Here is a 24,663-nt window from a genome sequence, read left to right on the forward strand (position 1 = left end):
GCCTCATTGCTGACTAGCACCAAAATAAAATAGCTCTGGTTTAAGACTTAATTCGAATTAACAAAATTTAATTCATCTAAGCTGGACGCTCTGAGTGAAGAGCTTCTCATTGTAGTTCAATCTCAACCCAGCAGAGAATGGCAACATCTTGCTGCCTGACCATCTGCACCTAAACAGTGAGAAAACTGAATGGAACACCTACACACAGCACTAAGTCACAAAGTGCTTTTTAGCAGCAGGGCTTTTGAAGTTACCTCATTTGCATACCCAACTGTGTCATCAATTGCCACCATCGTGCACAAAGTAACGAGCCATGACTAATCTTGAACTTCAGTGACTTGCTTTAACACCCCATGTACAGTTTCCAGTAGTAAGAAATACAAGTGAAAAAGGTCATTCAGAGGAGGGACAAACACAGAAAAAGTTGTTGAATTACATGTGTGGGATATAATCACAAAATACTGAAATCTGCAGATGCAAAGAACTTTCAGAATCTTACAAACCACAAGACTCACCCTCTAACCCACTCCCTACATCACTAACACTTACAGGCAGTGAAGTCAGATGCCCTTCTGACTTTTGATTAATGATCACAAAATACATCTTCACTCTCATTTTATCCTCTAATCCTTCTGCTGATTTATTGGATGCTGTTTGAGTCACTCCCTTCATTAACTATCTTGCAACTTCTTATGCCTCCAGCCCTCACCCTTTCTTCTGCCTGGTTTTAATTCCTCATTGCAATCCCTCATCAGTCATCCACCACTCAGCAGCCATCAGACGTCTCGCCCTCAACAGTCTGACTCAATGCATGCTCCTTTCCAGCTTCATAATGTTTTTCCTGCACTTAGCCAAGAACCAGTCAATGGATTGAGATAAAAACCAAAGAAAAACTGCAGATGCCGTAAATCAGAAACAAAAAAAAAAGAAATTGCTGCAAAAGCAGTTCTGAGGTAGGGTCAATCGACCTGAAACGTTAACTCTGCTGTCTCTCCACAGATGCTGCCAGACCTGCTGAGCTTCTCCAACAATTTTTGGTTTTGAATGGATTGAGGTAAATAGTTTACCAGCTGACATTCAGTGATCTACATTATAGTATATTTTAATATGAAACAGAGGGCATGTAAACTGTAATTAAAGCTCATCTGCATTCTGCTAAATACTTACATTCAGTACTCCAGTTCAGATTATGATCATCTGTAATTTGTAGAAGTTGGTTTACAGTATCCAATATGACACGTAGTTTCTGTTTCTGTGCATTGGCAGACACAGCAATTTCCTCCACATCCAGCTTGATGTTTCCTAAATGTGCTAATGGAGAGATACAGGGAAAATAAAAACTTTCTGATTGAAACTGAACTCTTGGCTGTGTAGATACATATAGGCTGACGAGCTATTGCTCTGTCTTTCTACAGCTACAAGAAGCATTTGCCTTGCATTATTAAAACTGATGCTTATTCTCATACTTTCTCATTTCTAATGTTTACAGCTACAATTCTAGCCATTAAGTTGAAGTGAATCACAACTCAATTGCTATTATCAAACAAATTTGAAGATTGGGAAGTACTCATCAGTTCTGGGTTAATTATAGTCTACTCTGATATGGAGCCTGGGACTTTTCTTAACACTCTCTTGTTCAATTTGTCCTCAGCTATACGTCACTTATGCACATTTAAAGAGGACTGTTCCACAGAGCCCAACACCTTTAACTTTGAACCTTTGGCATCCACAACATTATGATCAAGACTTCTCAATTGTTACCTTACTTTCATCTCAATTGTTTGCACTATCAGTTCCCAGGACTTGGTCAAGAAACGCACCCTTCCCTGTTTAAAAACACATGGATTCAGGAAGTAATCCAAAATATTGTCTAAAGTCAGTTTCCAATTTGACCACATGCATTTCCTTTACACCAGACAATGTTTGTGGCAAGGAAACAAACAAAATGCCATACAGAGCAACAGAACTGAAGCACACTGGGTCTTGATAGGCTTACCTAGCAGATGGTGTAGTACTAATCCATCATATAGGTCTTCCTCCAATGATTGGACAACAATATGATCCTGCTTCAATGTAGCATTGATCCAGTCAATGAGAAACTGAGAAGAGGCAATAAGAGCTGGTTCGGCAGTTCATAAGCAAATAAATTCCAAACTGCTTTTTAAATTAAATGGCACAATATCTAGTGGCGTAATAAAAAAGCTAATAAAAAGCTGACATTTGCATGAAGTTTTCATCCGCAAATATTATTCTCTATTGTCAAATTTTCCATTATAAATTTAGCATTTATCATAAAAAAGCTTTCTCTATGTTAACTAGCTGCTTTAAAGGGTGAGATTTCAAAGTAAACACTATGCTATCTGTCCATACAAAATACTCAAAATATTTTCACATTTCTAATTCCTCATGTCAGATAGCATCCCAGCTTTCTTGCTCTGTATTCTCCTTATAACTTGGAGCCAAAATCTGTTGCACAGTAGCAATCCACAAGTTAATCTCAACCAGATGGTTGAAGAATAACAAATATGTATAAACACAAAAAGACTTCAAACCAGGGAGTCATAGCATAATTGACCATACAACCAGAGAGAAGCAATTCAGCCTTTCAGATATGCACCAGCTCTTTGCAAGAGCAACTTTCCTGATGCCTGCTTTTTATTCCCCTGGAGACTTGCAATCCTTTCCTTTACAGGTAATTATCAAATGCTCTTTTGAAAGCCATGACTGAATCAACGTCAACAAAATTCTCAGGCTGTGCATTTCACTCGCCATGTAAAATGTTGTCCCTTACCCCTTGAGTTTTTAAAAACTGAAATCAGTGTCCTGTGGTTTTTGACCATTCTGCCAATGGGAATAGTTTCACTCCATCTACTCTGCCCAAACCCTCGAATGTCAGACTGAGAAGAGAGATGTAAAAGCTGAAGCTGAAAATCAGATTGCAGGAGAGAAGGGACTACCAGGGGTATGGGTCAGGAGGTGAAATGGAGAGGCATTCAGGGGAAAGGTCAAAGGAATGAACTAGAAGAGTGAAGGTTAGGGGCAGTGATTTGAAATAGAGTGCATTGGTGCAAGTGGAGGGCAGGGGTTACAGAAACCAGAATGAAATAGAAACATAGAAAATAGTAGCAGGAGTAGGCCATTTAGCCCATCGATCTCACTCCACCATTCAACATGATCAGGGCTGACCCTGTTTCTCAATGCCATACCCCACCCCCCATTCTCCCCATATACTTTGACATCAATAACATGTAGAAATCTATTTATTCTTTGAATATATTCCGTGACCTAGCTTTGTATGATAGAGATTTATGAAGTTTCACTACCCTTTGAGGGAAGAACTTTCTCCTCATCTTAGTCAAAATAGGGTGCATCGTATCCTGAGAGCCTGACCCCTCGTTCTGGACCCTCTGACCAAATGCAACATCATCCTTGATCCAGTCTGTCTATCCCGGTCAGAATTTTACATGTTTCAATGAGATCCCTTCTTATTCTACTGACATCCAGTCAAAGCAGGCCTAGTCGATCTCTCTTCACAGTACAAACCTGCCAACCCCGGAATCAGTCTGATGAACATGCGTTGCACTGCCTCGATGGCAAGTATAGACTTTTCTCTGAAATGAGACCAAACCTGCATGCAATGCTCCAGGTGTGGTCTCATCAAGGCTCTCTACAGCTGAAATAAGACTTCCTTGTTCCTGCAATCAAAGCTTTTCTGTGCAATGAAGACCAATATACCATTTACCTTCCTAACTGCTTGTAACACATGCATGCTCGCTTTTGGCGACAAGAATAACCAGGTTCCTTTATGCATCAACGTTTCCCAATTTATACCATTTAAATAGTACTCTGCCATTCATCTTTTCTGACTGAAGTGGACAGCTTCACACTTATCAATATTTTATAGCATCTGCCATGCATTTGTTCACTCATTCTACTTAATTAAATCACACTGAAGCCTCTTTACATCCTCCTGAGCACTCTCACTCCCTGTTTTTGGCAAAGTGGACATTTGATTACCTTACCCAAAACATTAATGTACATCATGAAGAACTAGGGCCCAAGTACCTCACATATCCTGCCTTCTACTCTGAAAAAGACACATTTATTCCTACTCTATTCCCTGTCTGCTAACAAATTCTCCATTTATGCTGGCATTTTATCAACTATGTGTGCTTTGATTTTACACTTTAACTTCTCATGTGGGACTTTTTCAAACAATTTAACATTTTGTTTTTAAAGTTACAAATGCCATGTAAAGTTCTTTTAAAAATGAACCTGGAGACCATTATCCTGAAGCTGGTCCTGACTTCAGTGTTCAGACATGTGATGGACCACTGAGATTTCAAAAGGGCAAGTGGGCTATTAAGTGTCACTCAATCCCAAAGTGTTTAGGATTTAGAAGTAAAATCAATAGAAATCTGACCTTTTCCCCAGACAGATAAAGGTCTACATGTTCATCTCAATCTATATTGTGAGTGGTCACAATAAAAACAGAAGGAAGGTGAAGTTTTTACCGTCATTAATTGATCCAATTTCGGATCCTTGAGTGAATTTGGTTGTATAAATTTTCTCCTTTCACCTGTGAAAGCAAAAAGAGATATCCAAATAAACAGTAAATCAATAAAGTAACATTTCTTCTCAGCATATTCCACTGAGCCAATACAGTCAGGAATTGTTTGCAAGTGACAAACCATTGCATGCAATGGCCAATGTCAGTATCAATTATATAGGTCATTTTGGGCTTTACCAGCAATTTTGAGCAGTACGATCAGACGTAGGATTAAGTCCGCAATTTACAAACAGCTGTTTATAAAGCTGACGAGCTTGTAGCAACCAGAAAATGGCAAACTCACTGGGTGAAACCCACAGGCGTAGGGGTGCAGACCATTCAGAAGCCCTTTTAAATATAGGAGCTTTGGCATAAATCAGTTACATAGCATCATTTGCAGAAACTGGTGCAGGAAATAAAATTAACATTTAAAATATTAAATATAATAGACATATTACACAGAATCACTACTGGACAGAAGATGACCGTTCAGCTCAGTGGTACCAGACACCGGCTGATGTCTGCTTTGGTTCATCTGGAAGAATTATGACTTAGTGCCATTGTCCTGCCTTTTCCCCATACACTTTCACAGTGTTGCTATTCAAATAATCATCCAATGCCCTCTTGAATGCTTTAATTGAACCTCACTCCAAGCAGTTTTCCAAATCTGACCACTTGTTGTGTGAAAACATTTTTCTCACACAATTTTTGCAAACCATTTTAAATCTTTGTGCTGTCATCCTCACTCATCTTATAAACAGGATTGGGATTTTTTTTATTCACTATGTACTTTATCCAGACCTGTCACGATTTTGAAAAGCTCCAAAAGATCTCCTCTTAGCCTTCTTCTCTCCAAGAAGAACACTCCCTATGCTTTCCAATCTATCCTCATACTGAGCCCAGCTTTGACAAAGGTCAGTTAGACTCGAAACGTCAGCTCTTTTTCTCTCCTTACAGATGCTGCCAGACCTGCTGAGATTTTCCAGCATTTTCTCTTTATCCTCATACTGAGGGTTCTCATCCTAAGAACTATTCTCATAATCCCTTTGCATCTCTCTAAAACATTTGTGTCCTTCTTGTAGTGTAGCATTCAGAATCGAACACAATATTCCAGTTGAAGTCTAACTAGTATAAATTCAGCATATCCTCCTTGTTCTTGTCTTTGGTGCCCTAGTAATAAAGCTCAGGATACAATATGCTTTAATAACTGCTCTCTCTGCCTGTCATAGAGTCATAGAGACGTACAGCATGGAAACAGACCCTTCGGTCCAACTCGTCCATGCCGACCAGATATCCCAACCCAATCTAATTCCACCTGCCAGCACCCGGCCCATATCCCTCCAAATCCTTCCTATTCATATACTCATCCAGATGCCTCTTAAATGTTGCAATTGTACCAGCCTCCACCACTTCCTCTGGCAGCTCATTCCATAAATGTACTACCCTCTGCGTGAAAAGGTTGCCCCTTAGGTCTCTTTTATATCTTTCCCCTCTCACCATAAACCTATGCCCTCTAGTTCTGGACTCCCCGACCCCAGGGAAAAGACTTTGTCTATTTATCCTATCCATGCCCCTCATAACTTTGTAAACCTCTATAAGGTCATTCCTCAGCCTCCGACGCTCCAAGGAAAACAGCCCCAGCCTGTTCAGCCTCTCCCTATAGCTCAAATCCTCCAACCCTGACAACATCCTTGCCAATATTTTCTGAACCCTTCCAAGTTTCACAACATCTTTCCGATAGGAAGGAGACCAGAATTGCACGCAATATTCCAACAGTGGCCTAACCAATGTCCTGTACAGCTGCAACATGACCTCCCAACTCCTGTACTCAATACTCTGACCAATAAAGGAAAGCATACCAAACGCCTTCTTCACTATCCTATCTACCTGCGACGCCACTTTCAAGGAGCTATGAACCTGCACTCCAAGGTCTCTTTGTTCAGCAACACTCCCTCGGACCTTACCATTAAGTGTATAAGTCCTGCTAAGATTTGCTTTCCCAAAATGCAGCACCTCGCATTTATCTGAATTAAACTCCATCTGCCACATCTCAGCCCATTGGCCCATCTGGTTCCAGATCCTGTTGTAATCTAAGGTAACCCTCTTCGCTGTCCACTACACCTCCAATTTTGGTGTCATCTGCAAACTTACTTACAGTACCTCTTATGTTCCCATCCAAATCATTTATGTAAATGACAAAAAGTAGAGGACCCAGCACCAATCCTTATGGCCGTCACTGGTCACAGGCCTCCAGTCTGAAAAATAACCCTCCATCACCACACTCTGTCTTCTACCTTTGAGCCAGTTCTGTATCCAAATGGCTAGTTCTCCCTGTATTCCATAAGATCTAATCTTGCTAATCAGTCTCCCATGGGGAACCTTGTCGAACGCCTTACTGAAGTCCATATAGATCACATCTACTGCTCTGCCCTCATCAATCTTCTTTGTTACTTCTTCAAAAAACTCAATCAAGTTTGTGAGACATGACTTCCCACGCACAAAGCCACGTTCACTATCCCTAATCAGTCCTTGCCTTTCCAAATACATGTACATCCTGTCCCTCAGGATTCCCTCCAACAACTTGCCCACCACTGAGGTCAGGCTTATCTTTACTGACCTTCTTAAACAGTGGCACCACATTTGCCAACCTCCAGTCTTCCGGCACCTCAGCTCTGACTATCGATGATACAAATATCTCAGCAAGAGGCCCAGCAATCACTTCTCTAGCTTCCCACAGAATTCTCGGGTACACCTGATCAGGTCCTGGGGATTTATCCACTTTTATGCGTTTTGAAACATCCAGCACTTCCTCCTCTGTAATCTGGACATTTTGCAAGATGTCACCATCTATTTCCCTACAGTCTATATCTTCCATATCCTTTTCCACAGTAACTACTGATGCAAAATATTTATTTAGTATCTCCCACATTTTCTGTGGCTCCACACAAAGGCTCCCTTGCTGATCTTTGAGGGGCCCTATTCTCTCCCTAGTTACCCTTTTGTCCTTAATATATTTGTAAAAACCCTTTGGATTCTCCTTAATTCTATTTGCCAAAGCTACCTCATGTCCCCTTTTTGCCCTCCTGATTTCCATCTTAAGTATACTGCTACTTCCTTTATACTCTTCTAAGGACTCACTCGATCTATCCTGTCTATACCTGACAAAAGCTTCCTTCTCTTTCTTAACCAAACTCTCAATTTCTTTAGTCATCCAGCATTCCCTATACCCACCAGCCTTCCCTTTCACCCTGACAGGAATATACTTTCTCTGGATTCTTGTTATCTCATTTCTGAATTATCTTATTTCCAATTACTCAGCCAATATTATATCTACTTTGCTACTGTCCATTTTGTTCCATGAGCTGTATAACATTTTTCACAAGTATGTGCTACTGTATCCTTTTTCAAAATTCTAATACACCACACCAACAGCATTTCCCTCATCAGCCTTTCTGTTACCCCTTCAAAAAACTCCAACAAGTTAGCCAAACACAATTTCTCCTTTCCCTAGTCCGAGTCTTCCTAAAAAAGCATTTTTTTCCCATGTGACCACTAATTCTGTCCCAATAATTGTTTCCAGAAGTTTCATACTGAGGTTAAACTGACTGGTCTGTAATTGTTAGCCTTATCCTTACAACCTTTTCTGAACTAGGGCATAGCGTCTTTTATTATGCAGTCCTTGTCACCTCCTCTGTGTCTAGGGAAGTGTGAATGACAATGGTCAGTGTCCCTGTAATTGTCATTCTCTTTTACTTCAATGGATGCATCTCAACTGGTCCCACTGCTTTGTCAACTTTAAGTATAAATAACTTATCCAACAATTTCTCCTTATCAATTTCAGTCACAGCTTCCATCTCTCTCAACATTGCCTGGGCAGCATTACTTTCTTGTTAAAGACAGATGAAAAGCATACATGTAATATCTCATCCATGTCTCCTGCTTCAATGTATAAATCCCCTTTTTTATCCTTAAATCACTAATCGTCCCTTTACCACCCTTTTACTATTGATGTGCCTATAGAAAACTTTAGTATTTCCTTTACGTTAGTTGCCAGTTTTTTCTCATAATCCATCTTTGCTTTTCTATTATGCTTTTTAACACCCCCTCTGAACAGTTTTGGGACATCAACCTGTTCTACCTGAATTGTCTTTCCTGCTACATGGTCTGGAACATTTTGTCTCTCAACAGAAAAACATATTGTGTAGAGATGCCAAGAGAAAATTTAAAAGAACATTTTTTAAAAGCAACATGAGCACAAACCTGGAGCAATGTCAATTTCTGTTGATGGTTTAAATTCTTCATACTCAGTGACAAGATTAGGAATAGATGAATCCATTTCACTTTGCTTCTCCTGTAGATACAAATATGTACATATCTCTGCAAAACATGTCTCTATAAAATATTATCTGCAAGATTTAAATGAATAGAGCTCCATTCATCAGACTTTATCGAGTACCTGCTTTACTCAGATAGCCACCAGGCATAACAAATGTACAGCCTAGTTCAAGACAGATAACAACATCAAGTATCACAAATCCTACAGCCTATTGTACTCAGTTGACATTTGTGAGACTTTTCACAACAGTATTACACAAATAATTTGGGAACATTTTTTCTACTGACTTTCACGTCAACCCCTTTCTTTATTGATGATTTTTCAAAAACAAAACTGCTAGGAATACTCCAAGGGGTGGATCTCACAAAAAGAACAGATTACCATCCTCACCTGCTTCCCAAAAGTCTACTGGCACCTTACGGACCAGAAACGCAGCCACTCTGCAGGGATAATATTCTGAGAATAGCTTTAAGAAGCTCAGAAAGGGATCTGAGTCCCTCAAAGATGGGAAGTCTCAAGTTAAATCAATCTGATTGGCCAATAGATCCAAAGTTCCACTAGTATCAAAAGAAAGTAGTGGTCACTGTTGGGACTGGAGGCAATCCTGAAGAAGAACAAAATGAATTGCAGACTTGCTTGGGGTTTTGGCCAGACCCAACTAGGAGACTCAGGGCGTGTGGAGGGAGACAAGGGGTGTATCATTTTGGGGAGTTGGCAGTAGGGCACAGGGAATCATAAAGATGATACCTCTACCTCCCCTCTCCCCATTACATGCTCATGGTTAGCCTGTGCAGTGAAAGGAGCTGGGTTAATTATCTTCCCCACAGAGCTAACAATTGTGGTAGAGTCACAATGGGGCCCTTAAGAGGGAGTCAATTATCCACTTAAAAGCCTCAATAGGCCTAATGGTGGATGGGCTGCCTGACACCTTAGTCACCACAAGTAAGGGAGAGAACAGGCTGGAGGAGCAGGTTAGCCACCCATTTACTTTCTGGACCATCCCACCTCCAAATCCATGTTTTGGGTGTTGTGGTGAGTTATGTCAATTTCACCCCAGAGATCTGTTCCCATTCTACATTCCCTTCATCTGCAGAACAAGAAAATAGGATCTGCTATCATAACTTAAAGAGGGAAATATTGTAGTACGATGAAAAAAAATGCATGCACTCAATGTGACTATGCTTGATGATGTCCACTAAGGAATTAATGGTGCAATGTAAATTGCCACAAATTTGCTTTATCATTACTACTATTGATATATTGTAGAGATAGCTAATCTACTTCCATCTCCATTAGTGTTCCCTTCATCCATCTTTGTACATCTGCTGGCAGAACATTTATCCATGCAATGTCATTTTCAGACTCAGTTATTCTCATGATACCCTAGCCACCTTCCAATCTGCTTGGACATTCAGTTCATCCATATCTTTGATGCCTATACCCTGCCCTACATAAAATTCTGTTCATACACCACACATTCTTACTGATCTTTTATTCCATTCCCTGACCCTCCAATTTTAAAATCCTCCCTAAAGAAAACATACTGGTGCTCGGACCTTGGACTCATTGGGTGTCTCACTATTCCTTCATTCCAACATCGACAGCTGTGCTTTCAGCAATGTCAGCTCAACAGGCCTGATATCAGATAATGATGAGTCAGAATAAAAATCAGAAGATGAAGGGCTTAGTGTCATGGTGCAATAATAACAATCTCACTCTCAAAATCAGCAAGACAAAATAATTGATCATTGACTTCAGGAAAAAAGGAGGAGAACACACCCCTATCTATATCAACGGAGTGAAGATGGAGGGGGTTGAGAGCATCAAGTTCCTTGGAGTGATGATAACCAACAATCTATCCTGGAGCTCCCACGGAGATATGACGTTCAAGAAGGCACAGCAATGTCTCTTCTTCCTCAGGCAACTTAGGAAATTCAGCATGTCCATAAGGGCCGTCACCATCTTTTATAGATGCACCACAGAATGCATTTTATCTGGGTGCATAATGGGTTGGTATGGCAACTGCTCTGCCCAGGACCGTAAGAAACTACAGAAAGTTGTGTACACAGCCCAAATCATCACAAAAGCCAATCGTCCCATCTATGGAGTCCATTTACACTTCTCGCTGTCACGAACAGGCTGCCAACATCAGCAAAAACCCCTCCTATCCCAGTAATACTGTTTTCCAACCTCTTCTGTCAAGCAGAAGATACAGAAGCTTGAACACACACACACACCAACATGTTCATGAACAGCTTCTTCCCTTCTATTATTAGACTGCTAAATGGACCTCTCTATTTTCAAATAATGTTGATTTTGCTTTGTGCACTTCCTGTGCAGCCGTAACCTTGAATGCCTCACTCTGTTTACACACCCTATGATCTGTATGTCCTTATTTGCCTTGATCTGCCTGTATTGCTCACAAAATATAAGTTTTCACTGTACTTAGGTACGTGTGACAATAATAAATCAAATCAAATCAGATACTTCCTCCTTAAATTCATAACCTTTGCACCTCCTTCTCTCTCCTTAAAGCCCTCATTAAACCCAGCTCTGATTAAGCTTTGGTGTTGTCTTCCATCATGACCTTTCATTTAACATCCAAATATGCCTTTGTGAAGTGCCTCAGGAGATTTTTCTAAATTAATGGTACCATGCAAATTGAAATTTTCATTGATGTAAGTGATGTTAGAACCTAAACATGCTGTCTCAGTAAGGACAGACATGTTGACTTGGACATTGAAGTTCCAAATGGTTACAAGTCTCAGTTATGAGACTATAAGATGAAAACAGGATAAATGAGGAACATTGCTACAGATAAGAGAAGAATCAAATGGGGAGTTATTGTCCATGCACCTCATAGGAGTCAATTTTTAAATCCTATTTTAATGGCACATGATGGATAACAAAAAAATCAGGATGAGGTGAGGGACTTCAATGATTGAAAGAAAATGCATTGAAGAATTTTTAATTGCTGCATTTTACAAGTCATTTTGCTAATATGGAAGAACAATGGATGGCCTGAGGTAGTAATACTATGAAAAGAAAATCAACAATTTCCAAGAATAAAGGAGCAGAGCACATTCAGGGCAGTTGCAAAACATACAAATGGAAGTTAATTAATCCAAATTGGAATAAGGTCAGTCAGGTAGATCTCATTGAATATAAGTTCCCTGATTGAGGCTGTTAACCTAATCCAATCAGGGAGTCCTGGCTGAAAGATATAAACAGGAGTGTCTGATCTTTGGGCACCCGGTACGGAGGAAGGAGGGCAGGTCTGAAGACCTCCTCGTGGGTCTGCTCCTGGGCCTGGCCAAACTGGCCATCAACAGGTCCAGGCAGCGGGCCGTGGAGGGGGTCGTTAGGGCCGACTGCCTGCCCCTCTTCCGCGGTTACGTTAGAGCCCGGGTGTCCTTGGAGAAGGAGCACGCGGTGTCCACCAACACCCTGGAGTTGTTCAGGGAGAGGTGGGCGCCGCAGGGAGTGGAGTGCATCATTTCTCCCTCCAATTCTATTTTGATTTAGTCCCTACCCTCCCCTTCACTGTTTTGATCACACAGCACTGTCCTTTGATGTGAAGGGCAGTGCTTGTCACTGGCCACCCGGGTGTTTTCCTATCTTCCTGGTGGTGGAAATTGAATAAAGATTGGCGCACTTTGTGTCTTTCACTGTGTCTCACACCTGCACACACACACCATGGGTGCTGGGGATAAAATAAGCACTACCGCACTTAGGTGGTAGTGTGGGGGTTAAAACAAAAAAAAAGAAGAAAAAAATAAAAAATAAAAAAAAAAATAAAAATAAAATGTTACCAGAAAAAAAAAATAAAAAATAAAAAAATAAACAGGAGTGTCTGATCTTTGGGCACCCGGTACGGAGGAAGGAGGGCAGGTCTGAAGACCTCCTCGTGGGTCTGCTCCTGGGCCTGGCCAAGCTGGCCATCAACAGGTCCAGGCAGCGGGCCGTGGAGGGGGTCGTTAGGGCCGACTGCCTGCCCCTCTTCCGCGGTTATGTTAGAGCCCGGGTGTCCTTGGAGAAGGAGGACGCGGTGTCCACCAACACCCTGGAGTTGTTCAGGGAGAGGTGGGCGCCGCAGGGAGTGGAGTGCATCATTTCTCCCTCCAACTCTATTTTGATTTAGTCCCTACCCACCCCTTCACTGTTTTGATCACACAGCACTGCCCTTTGATGCGAAGGGCAGTGTTTGTCACTGGCCACCCGGGTGTTTTCCTATCTTCCTGGTGGTGGAAATTGAATAAAGATTGGTGCACTTTGTGTCTTTCACTGTGTCTCACACCTGCACACACACACCATGGGTGCTGGGGATAAAATAAGCACTACCGCACTTAGGTGGTAGTGTGGGGGTTAAAGGGGGAAAAAAAAAAAATAAACACAGTCGCGTTCCTGGTGGTGGAAATTGAATAAAGATTGGTGCACTTTGTGTCTTCCACTGTGTCTCACACCTGCACACACACACCATGGGTGCTAAAAAAAAAAAAAAAAAAAAAAAAAACAGGAGTGTCTGATCTTTGGGCACCCGGTACGGAGGAAGGAGGGCAGGTCTGAAGACCTCCTCGTGGGTCTGCTCCTGGGCCTGGCCAAGCTGGCCATCAACAGGTCCAGGCAGCGGGCCGTGGAGGGGGTCGTTAGGGCCGACTGCCTGCCCCTCTTCCGCGGTTATGTTAGAGCCCGGGTGTCCTTGGAGAAGGAGCACGCGGTGTCCACCAACACCCTGGAGTTGTTCAGGGAGAGGTGGGCGCCGCAGGGAGTGGAGTGCATCATTTCTCCCTCCAACTCTATTTTGATTTAGTCCCTACCCACCCCTTCACTGTTTTGATCACACAGCACTGCCCTTTGATGCGAAGGGCAGTGTTTGTCACTGGCCACCCGGGTGTTTTCCTATCTTCCTGGTGGTGGAAATTGAATAAAGATTGGTGCACTTTGTGTCTTTCAAAAAAAAAAGAAAGAAAAAAAAAGTAAAAAAAATATAAATAGGGGATTCGTGCACTTTGTGTCTTCCACTGTGTCTCACACCTGCACACACACACCATGAGTGCTGGGGATAAAATAAGCACTACCGCACTTAGGTGGTAGTGTGGGGATAAAAAAGAGAGGAAAAAAAAAAAAAAAAAGAATATAAACAGGAGTGTCTGATCTTTGGGCACCCGGTACGGAGGAAGGAGGGCAGGTCTGAAGACCTCCTCGTGGGTCTGCTCCTGGGCCTGGCCAAACTGGCCATCAACAGGTCCAGGCAGCGGGCCATGGAGGGGGTCGTTAGGGCCGACTGTCTGCCCCTCTTCCGCGGTTACGTTAGAGCCCGGGTGTCCTTGGAGAAGGAGCACGCGGTGTCCACCAACACCCTGGAGTTGTTCAGGGAGAGATGGGCGCCGCAGGGAGTGGAGTGCATCATTTCTCCCTCCAATTCTATTTTGATTTAGTCCCGTCCCTCCCCTTCACTGTTTTGATCACACAGCACTGTCCCTTGATGTGAAGGGCAGTGTTTGTCACTGGCCACCCGGGTGTTTTCCTATCTTCCTGGTGCTGGAAATTGAATAAAGATTCGTGCACTTTGTGTCTTCCACTGTGTCTCACACCTGCACACACACACCATGGGTGCTGGGGATAAAATAAGCACTACCGCACTTAGGTGGTAGTGTGGGGGTTAAAATTAAAAAAAAGAGAAAATAAAAAAAAAATAAAAAAAAATAAACAGGAGTGTCTGATGTTTGGGCACCCGGTACGGAGGAAGGAGGGCAGGTCTGAAGACCTCCTCGTGGGTCTGCTCCTGGGCCTGGCCAAACTGGCCATCAACAGGTCCAGGCAGCGGGCCATGGAGGGGGTCGTTAGGGCCGACTGTCTGCCCCTCTTCCGCGGTTACGTTAGAGCCCGGGTGTCCTTGGAGAAGGAGCACGCGGTGTCCACCAACACCCTGGAGTTGTTCAGGGAGAGGTGGGCGCCGCAGGGAGTGGAGTGCATCATTTCTCCCTCCAACTCTATTTTGATTTAGTCCCTACCCTCCCCTTCACTGTTTTGATCACACAGCACTGCCCTTTGATGTGAAGGGCAGTGCTTGTCACTGGCCACCCGGGTGTTTTCCTATCTTCCTGGTGGTGGAAATTGAATAAAGATTGGTGCACTTTGTGTCTTTCACTGTGTCTCACACCTGCACACACACACCATGGGTGCTGGGGATAAAATAAGCACTACCGCACTTAGGTGGTAGTGTGGGGGTTAAAATTAAAAAAAAAAATAATAAACAGGAGTGTCTGATCTTTGGGCACCCGGTACGGAGGAAGGAGGGCAGGTCTGAAGACCTCCTCGTGGGTCTGCTCCTGGGCCTGGCCAAACTGGCCATCAACAGGTCCAGGCAGCGGGCCATGGAGGGGGCCGTTAGGGCCGACTGTCTGCCCCTCTTCCGCGGTTACGTTAGAGCCCGGGTGTCCTTGGAGAAGGAGCACGTGGTGTCGACCAACACCCTGGAGTTGTTCAGGGAGAGGTGGGCACCGCAGGGAGTGGAGTGCATTATTTCTCCCTCCAACTATATTTTGATTTAGTCCCTACCCTCCCCTTCACTGTTTTGATCACACAGCACTGTCCCTTGCTGTGAAGGGCAGTGTTTGTCACTGGCTACCCGGGTGTTTTCCTATCTTCCTGGTGGTGGAAATTGAATAAAGATTCGTGCACTTTGTGTCTTCCACTGTGTCTCACACCTGCACACACACACCATGCGTTCTGGGGATAAAATAAGCACTACCGCACTTAGATGGTAGTGTGGGGGTCAAAAGAAAAAAAAAATAAGAAGAGAAAAAAAAAGATAAATAGGGATTCACACAGCACTGCCCTTTGATGTGAAAAAAAAAGAAAGAAAAAAAAAAAACAGGTGTGCTTGTCCTTTGAGGTGAAGGGCAGTGTTTGTCACTGGCCACCCGGGTGTTTTCCTATCTTCCTGATGGTGGAATTTGAATAAAGATTCGTGCACTTTGTGTCTTTCACTGTGTCTCACACCTGCACACACACACACCATGTGGTCATGGGGATAAAATAAGCACTACCGCACTTAGGTGGTAGTGTGGGGGTTAATATATATATATAAAAAGAGAGAAAAAAAAGAAAATAAACAGGAAAAAGAAAAAAAAAAGAAGAAAAAAAAATAAAAAAAGAAAAAAAAAAGAAAAAAAAATAAACAGGAGTGTCTGATCTTTGGGCACCCGGTACGGAGGAAGGAGGGCAGGTCTGAAGACCTCCTCGTGGGTCTGCTCCTGGGCCTGGCCAAACTGGCCATCAACAGGTCCAGGCAGCGGGCCGTGGAGGGGGTCGTTAGGGCCGACTGTCTGCCCCTCTTCCGCGGTTACGTTAGAGCCCGGGTGTCCTTGGAGAAGGAGCACGCGGTGTCCACCAACACCCTGGAGTTGTTCAGGGAGAGGTGGGCGCCGCAGGGAGTGGAGTGCATCATTTCTCCCTCCAATTCTATTTTGATTTAGTCCCTACCCTCCCCTTCACTGTTTTGATCACACAGCACTGTCCCTTGATGTGAAGGGCAGTGCTTGTCACTGGCCACCCGGGAAGAAAAATAAAACAAAAAAAAAATAAACAGGAGTGTCTGATCTTTGGGCACCCAGTACGGAGGAAGGAGGGCAGGTCTGAAGACCTCCTCGTGGGTCTGCTCCTGGGCCTGGCCAAACTGGCCATCAACAGGTCCAGGCAGCGGGCCGTGGAGGGGGTCGTTAGGGCCGACTGTCTGCCCCTCTTCCGCGGTTACGTTAGAGCCCGGGTGTCCTTGGAGAAGGAGCACGCGGTGTCCACCAATACCCTGGAGTTGTTCAGGGAGAGGTGGGCGCCGCAGGGAGTGGAGTGCATCATTTCTCCCTCCAATTCTATTTTGATTTAGTCCCTACCCTCCCCTTCACTGTTTTGATCACACAGCACTGTCCCTTGATGTGAAGGGCAGTGCTTGTCACTGGCCACCCGGGAAGAAAAATAAAACAAAAAAAAAATAAACAGGAGTGTCTGATCTTTGGGCACCCAATACGGAGGAAGGAGGGTAGGTCTGAAGACCTCCTCGTGGGTCTGCTCCTGGACCTGGCCAAACTGGCCATCAACAGGTCCAGGCAGCGGGCCGTGGAGGGGGTCGTTAGGGCCGACTGTCTGCCCCTCTTCCGCGGTTATGTTAGAACCCGGGTGTCCTTGGAGAAGGAGCACGCGGTGTCCACCAACACCCTGGAGTTGTTCAGGGAGAGGTGGGCGCCGCAGGGAGTGGAGTGCATCATTTCTCCCTCCAACTCTATTTTGATTTAGTCCCTACCCTCCCCTTCACTGTTTTGAACACACAGCACTGCCCTTTGATGTGAAGGGCAGTGTTTGTCACTGGCCACCCGGGTGTTTTCCTATCTTCCTGGTGGTGGAAATTGAGTAAAGATTCGTGCACTTTGTGTCTTTCACTGTGTCTCACACCTGCGCACACACACCATGGGTTCTGGGGAAAAAAATAAGCACTACCGCACTTAGGTGGTAGTGTGGGGGTTAAATAAAGAAAAAAATAAATAAAAAAAAATAAAAAAAATAAAAAAATAAACCAGGGATCACTTAGGTGGTAGAGGAAAACTAAAAAAAAAGAATAAAAGAAAATAAACAGGAGTGTCTGATCTTTGGGCACCCGGTACGGAGGAAGGAGGGCAGGTCTGAAGACCTCCTCGTGGGTCTGCTCCTGGGCCTGGCCAAACTGGCCATCAACAGGTCCAGGCAGCGGGCCGTGGAGGGGGACGTTAGGGCCGACTGCCTGCCCCTCTTCCGCGGTTACGTTAGAGCCCGGGTGTCCTTGGAGAAGGAGCACGCGGTGTCCACCAACACCCTGGAGTTGTTCAGGGAGAGGTGGGCGCCGCAGGGAGTGGAGTGCATCATTTCTCCCTCCAATTCTATTTTGATTTAGTCCCTACCCTCCCCTTCACTGTTTTGATCACACAGCACTGTCCCTTGATGTGAAGGGCAGTGCTTGTCACTGGCCACCCGGGAAGAAAAATAAAACAAAAAAAAAATAAACAGGAGTGTCTGATCTTTGGGCACCCAGTACGGAGGAAGGAGGGTAGGTCTGAAGACCTCCTCGTGGGTCTGCTCCTGGGCCTGGCCAAACTGGCCATCAACAGGTCCAGGCAGCGGGCCGTGGAGGGGGTCGTTAGGGCCGACTGTCTGCCCCTCTTCCGCGGTTATGTTAGAGCCCGGGTGTCCTTGGAGAAGGAGCACGCGGTGTCCACCAACACCCTGGAGTTGTTCAGGGAGAGGTGGGCGCCGCAGGGAGTGGAGTGCATCATTTCTCCCTCCAACTCTATTTTGATTTAGTCCCTACCCTCCCCTTCACTGTTTTGAACACACAGCACTGCCCTTTGATGTGAAGGGCAGTGTTTGTCACTGGCCACCCGGGTGTTTTCCTATCTTCCTGGTGGTGGAAATTGAGTAAAGATTCGTGCACTTTGTGTCTTTCACTGTGTCTCACACCTGCGCACACACACCATGGGTTCTGGGGAAAAAAATAAGCACTACCGCACTTAGGTGGTAGTGTGGGGGTTAAAATTAAAAAAAAAAAAAATAAACAGGAGTGTCTGATCTTTGGGCACCCGGTACGGAGGAAGGAGGGCAGGTCTGAAGACCTCCTCGTGGGTCTGCTCCTGGGCCTGGCCAAACTGGCCATCAACAGGTCCAGGCAGCGGGCCGTGGAGGGGGACGTTAGGGCCGACTGCCTGCCCCTCTTCCGCGGTTACGTTAGAGCCCGGGTGTCCTTGGAGAAGGAGCACGCGGTGTCCACCAACACCCTGGAGTTGTTCAGGGAGAGGTGGGCGCCGCAGGGAGTGGAGTGCATCATTTCTCCCTCCAATTCTATTTTGATTTAGTCCCTACCCTCCCCTTCACTGTTTTGATCACACAGCACTGTCCCTTGATGTGAAGGGCAGTGCTTGTCACTGGCCACCCGGGAAGAAAAATAAAACAAAAAAAAAATAAACAGGAGTGTCTGATCTTTGGGCACCCAGTACGGAGGAAGGAGGGTAGGTCTGAAGACCTCCTCGTGGGTCTGCTCCTGGGCCTGGCCAAACTGGCCATCAACAGGTCCAGGCAGCGGGCCGTGGAGGGGGTCGTTAGGGCCGACTGTCTGCCCCTCTTCCGCGGTTATGTTAGAGCCCGGGTGTCCTTGGAGAAGGAGCACGCGGTGTCCACCAACACCCTGGAGTTGTTCAGGGAGAGGTGGGCGCCGCAGGGAGTGGAGTGCATCATTTCTCCCTCCAACTCTATTTTGATTTAGTCCCTACCCTCCCCTTCACTGTTTTGAACACACAGCACTGCCCTTTGATGTGAAGGGCAGTGTTTGTCACTGGCCACCCGGGTGTTTTCCTATCTTCCTGGTGGTGGAAATTGAGTAAAGATTCGTGCACTTTGTGTCTTTCACTGTGTCTCACACCTGCGCACACACACCATGGGTTCTGGGGAAAAAAATAAGCACTACCGCACTTAGGTGGTAGTGTGGGGGTTAAAATTAAAAAAAAAAAAAATAAACAGGAGTGTCTGATCTTTGGGCACCCGGTACGGAGGAAGGAGGGCAGGTCTGAAGACCTCCTCGTGGGTCTGCTCCTGGGCCTGGCCAAACTGGCCATCAACAGGTCCAGGCAGCGGGCCGTGGAGGGGGACGTTAGGGCCGACTGCCTGCCCCTCTTCCGCGGTTACGTTAGAGCCCGGGTGTCCTTGGAGAAGGAGCACGCGGTGTCCACCAACACCCTGGAGTTGTTCAGGGAGAGGTGGGCGCCGCAGGGAGTGGAGTGCATCATTTCTCCCTCCAATTCTATTTTGATTTAGTCCCTACCCTCCCCTTCACTGTTTTGATCACACAGCACTGTCCCTTGATGTGAAGGGCAGTGCTTGTCACTGGCCACCCGGGAAGAAAAATAAAACAAAAAAAAAATAAACAGGAGTGTCTGATCTTTGGGCACCCAGTACGGAGGAAGGAGGGTAGGTCTGAAGACCTCCTCGTGGGTCTGCTCCTGGACCTGGCCAAACTGGCCATCAACAGGTCCAGGCAGCGGGCCGTGGAGGGGGTCGTTAGGGCCGACTGTCTGCCCCTCTTCCGCGGTTATGTTAGAGCCCGGGTGTCCTTGGAGAAGGAGCACGCGGTGTCCACCAACACCCTGGAGTTGTTCAGGGAGAGGTGGGCGCCGCAGGGAGTGGAGTGCATCATTTCTCCCTCCAACTCTATTTTGATTTAGTCCCTACCCTCCCCTTCACTGTTTTGATCACACAGCACTGTCCCTTGATGTGAAGGGCAGTGTTTGTCACTGGCCACCCGGGTGTTTTCCTATCTTCCTGGTGGTGGAAATTGAGTAAAGATTCGTGCACTTTGTGTCTTTCACTGTGTCTCACACCTGCGCACACACACCATGGGTTCTGGGGAAAAAAATAAGCACTACCGCACTTAGGTGGTAGTGTGGGGGTTAAATAAAGAAAAAAATAAATAAAAAAAAATAAAAAAATAAAAAAATAAACCAGGGATCACTTAGGTGGTAGAGGAAAACTAAAAAAAAAGAAAATAAACAGGAGTGTCTGATCTTTGGGCACCCGGTACGGAGGAAGGAGGGCAGGTCTGAAGACCTCCTCGTGGGTCTGCTCCTGGGCCTGGCCAAACTGGCCATCAACAGGTCCAGGCAGCGGGCCGTGGAGGGGGACGTTAGGGCCGACTGCCTGCCCCTCTTCCGCGGTTACGTTAGAGCCCGGGTGTCCTTGGAGAAGGAGCACGCGGTGTCCACCAACACCCTGGAGTTGTTCAGGGAGAGGTGGGCGCCGCAGGGAGTGGAGTGCATCATTTCTCCCTCCAATTCTATTTTGATTTAGTCCCTACCCTCCCCCTCACTGTTTTTGATCACACAGCACTGTCCTTTGATGTGAAGGGCAGTGTTTGTCACTGGCCACCCGGGTGTTTTCCTATCTTCCTGGTGGTAGAAATTGAATAAAGATTGGTGCACCTTGTGTCTTTCACTGTGTCTCACACATGCACACACACACCATGGGTGCTGGGGATAAAATAAGCACTAAAAAAAAGAAAAAGAAAAGAAAAATAAACAGGAGTGTCATAGAGTCTGTTCACTCTAGGAGCCAGCTCTGAGCTAGCTGGGTCAGTGTCACATACAATGCACATGTAAATAAAGGGAGACTTGGTGGTGGAATACTGGCCTTCGTAGTGTTTTTTCAGAAGTGGGAATGGCTTTTGTTCAGGTTTCACTGATTTTACCAACTGCACAATTCTTCAAACCTCTTTCTCTGAATGGATCACTACAAGCAAGCATCTGACGTCGGCAAGTAATACAGAAGGCCAGTGGAATTTCGGTCTTTATTTCAGGGGGAATTGGAAAGCACTAGTCAGACCACAGATGGAATACTGTGAACAGTTTTGAGCCCCTTCTCTACGGAAAGATACACTGGCATTGGAGGCTGTCCGGTGAATATACAGAAGAACTGGCAAATGAGTGGAGGTTGTGTAGATTAGGCTTGTACTCATTGAAATAGAGAAGAATGAGAGGCAACCTTACTCAAACATACAAGATTCTTACAGGATTTGACTGCGAATGCAGAAAGATAGATTCCTCTTGTGAGTGTCTAGGATCAGAGGTCTAAATATTAGAATAATGGTCATCCATTTAGGACAGAGATGAAGAGTCTTTTCTCTCAGAGGGTAGTGAATGTATAGAATTCTTTGCTATAGAATGCTGTGTTAAGTATATTCAAAGGTGAGAGAGACAGATTTTTAATTAGTAAGGGGTTCAAGCTAATGGGAAAAAACCAATAAATTGGAGTTGAGGTTTATCAGATCAGACATGATCAGATTGAATAGTACAGCAGACTCGATGGACTGAATGGCTTACTTCTGCTTCGAAGTTGTCTAGGGTTGGATTTTTGGGCCTCTTCTCACTGAACACATATGAAGTAATGTTAACCATTCTCCTTTCCACTAAACTAAGAAAATAAAAATATTACAAAACATTAAAGCAAAATGTACTTTTTTTTGGAATATAGTAATACATACAGAAAAAATATCAAGTTTTAGTTCTAATTCTGACTCCACTTTCCTTCCTTTCTGAATTTCAGCCAGAATCAACATGCATTGATGTAGTTATTGCTTTAAAAAATAAATGTGCCTTAATCCCAATATATAATAAATTCTCAATGACATACAAACACAGACTGGGAAATTAATTTCAGTACACTTGCATGGTTGACATTGCAGATTCTGCAATACTCCTCTACAATCTGCAGAAGAGGGTACTTAACATAAAGGCATTCTAAAATAATGTTTGCACGTGAAAGAAAATGCATAGAGAAAGATGGGAAAGAAAGGACAATTCGCAACTTGTGACTTTAAAATAGCATGTTTTGCATGATTTTATAGTATAATGTTGCCAAATGCATGTACACAGATCTCTAAAACTTACCTTTGTTAGTCCACAATTTTAAGTTGTGAATTATTCTTTATCCCCCAAAAAGATCACCGGTTTCCTGGAATTCAGCCAAGTGGGAAATTATCAGGCATCTCCTTCACTTCATATTTTCAACTGCTATTACAGAAAACTAAACAGTTTGTTTATCAGCAGTGGCCACATGTACATGCTGGAGATTGAACTCTGTGGCAAGGAGATAACTAACTTTACTATTGTTAGATTCTTACACAGAAATCTGAGAAGTGAATTTATGTAGGCTCAACTCAATCCCTACAAAATACAAAAAAAAATCAAATATATTAGCAAAGCAGTTATTTTTCTGACTTTATGGTGACTTCCTCCTCACCCTTTGTGGTTTTAACTGGAGATCATATGGATATCTGCAACGCTGAGTAACGGAAATGATTTCTTGGTAGATGTGATATGGGCCACCCCCTCAATTAACCGTTGCAACAGACAGAAAACTGAAACAAGCCACTATAAGATGATAGAAGGGGAGTCAAAGTAGCATTGCAAGACTGACCTAAATATTGGGATAACCTAAACTAGCTGAATGGTTTTTTTGACTTAATGTTTGAGTTTCATTCACTCATACTATGGAGGAACTATTGATGTTGAGATGCATTCAAAAGTACATATTCATACACAATTTACAGTGAATTAAGTTCTAATACGATGAATTTCACCAGCATTTATTTCTTAACTTGTATGTACCTAATCACTTAAAACAATTAACACTGAATACACTGCAATTTCTCTAAGACACTTAACAATCACTCAAAGTAGTTTGACTGGATATGGTGACCCCATCCCGATCTTTCCATACACTAAATTGATCAATGGTATTTAGTTCTTTTTGGGGACATGTGGAAAAGCTTACACCAAAGTGGCAGATTAACAAGATGCTGGGGAGGAAAAGTTTCACTTTTCACATTTGATGCCAACATCAAATATTCCAACTCAATAATAGGATGAACTAAACTGCATAACAAAACTCCTTCTATAATGCTGCAACAAACAGTCACAAACTGAACTGTATGGGTGCAATACTTCTATTACCCACACCAACAGGCCTGTAAGAAAGGTACTATAGTAATTATTGGTGCCTTTAATCTTTATGCAGGTTGGATAATGCAAATACAAAAATATAGCCTAAAGGATGAGTTTATAGCAGGTAGTTGGGACAGTTTCTTAGAACAATATATTGTGGAAACAACTAGAGAACAGGCTGTTTTAGATCCTGTCATATTTAATGAGAAAGGATTAGTTTATAATCCCATCACAAAAGATTTTCCATAAAATTGGTCACATGATAAAATATCACATCCAGTATGAGGTGATAAATTTAGGTCTTAGCTTAAATAAAAATGATTACATGGAATTGAAAATGGGAATTGAAGTGGATTATGAAGATAGCTTAAAATGCTATATAAATAATAAGACATTAAGGACCTTTTGTCATAACACTCAAATAATCATTTCATTTCTAAAAGAAAGACTATGAGAAGGATGAACATGGTTATTTTTTAAAAAGTTAAATGTGTTATGAAATTGGAAGAAAAGGAAAACATATTGTGACGTCAAGTGAGTGGCTAAAAATTTTAACATTTTAGAGGCCAGCAAAGATTACTGGAAAAAAAAGGAAAGTAGATGAAAGAAGTAGTTAGCGGGAACTACTGAGAGCTTATAAAAAGGAAAAGAGTAGTAAACATTGGTCCTTTAGAGAACAAGACTGGGGAATTGATAATGCAAAACGAGGAAATGAGAAAACGAAAAGTCTATTGAAAGATCTCAGAATCAGAGGGCATACATCTTCAAGGAGGAACCATGTCAAGTGAGATTTACTCCATGAATAATTGAGATTCTTCAAGGGCCTAAATATGTGGAAAACAAGTACAAACAGTGACTTCCCTCACTCTGATATGCACAGATCAACTAGAAGTGACAGAAATGTTAAAATAGAGCTGCACCATCACGATGTTTCAGTCTGTACATTCTTCCTCTTCATATAGTTGTGAAAAGCCTGACCTTACAGGCAGTTCTATAAACAGTCTCCAGCGGTTTCATCACATTTCCTCTCTGTTCACTGAATTGAGTTACATGCCAATTTCATTTCACAGCAAAGTTTCTTGTGGTTATGACATTTTATTCATTTCTTTCAGACTTCCCAATGACACAATGGAGTTCACGGTGCTTCTTCAAACCATGTTCAACCTCCTTATCCCCACTCAAAGATTTTCCAATTTTTATACAGTGCAGCAAGTATCAGCCTGGAAATGTACCATTACAGAAGTAAATATGAAACAGTCACA

At 43.8% G+C, this 24,663-nt stretch overlaps 1 protein-coding gene across 3 annotated transcripts in view; it reads right to left on the reverse strand.

The window, feature by feature from the left end:
- parvg (parvin, gamma) overlaps nt 1-22,703 on the reverse strand; it is a 51,677-nt gene extending 28,974 nt beyond the window's left edge. Inside the window, exons 1-6 of one of the 3 annotated variants that reach the window (XM_043709210.2) lie at nt 22,346-22,703; nt 21,779-21,869; nt 8,810-8,900; nt 4,515-4,579; nt 1,997-2,099; nt 1,168-1,311 (exon numbers count right to left, since the gene is read on the reverse strand). In XM_043709210.2, coding sequence (XP_043565145.1) covers nt 1,168-1,311; nt 1,997-2,099; nt 4,515-4,579; nt 8,810-8,900; nt 21,779-21,853 — 478 coding nt within the window. In that variant the 5' untranslated portion in view covers nt 21,854-21,869; nt 22,346-22,703. Of the gene's footprint in view, nt 1-1,167; nt 1,312-1,996; nt 2,100-4,514; nt 4,580-8,809; nt 8,901-10,664; nt 10,688-21,778; nt 21,870-22,345 lie in introns of those variants that run through there. The other 2 variants (XM_043709211.2, XM_087997396.1) reach the window with 2 other exon arrangements.
- Nucleotides 22,704-24,663: the final 1,960 nt, after the last annotated feature.

Source organism: Chiloscyllium plagiosum, unplaced genomic scaffold (genome assembly GCF_037043375.1).
Source record: "Chiloscyllium plagiosum isolate Xiang-an unplaced genomic scaffold, Cpla_swu_hap1 HiC_scaffold_19, whole genome shotgun sequence".
Classification (NCBI taxonomy): Eukaryota; Metazoa; Chordata; class Chondrichthyes; order Orectolobiformes; family Hemiscylliidae; genus Chiloscyllium; species Chiloscyllium plagiosum.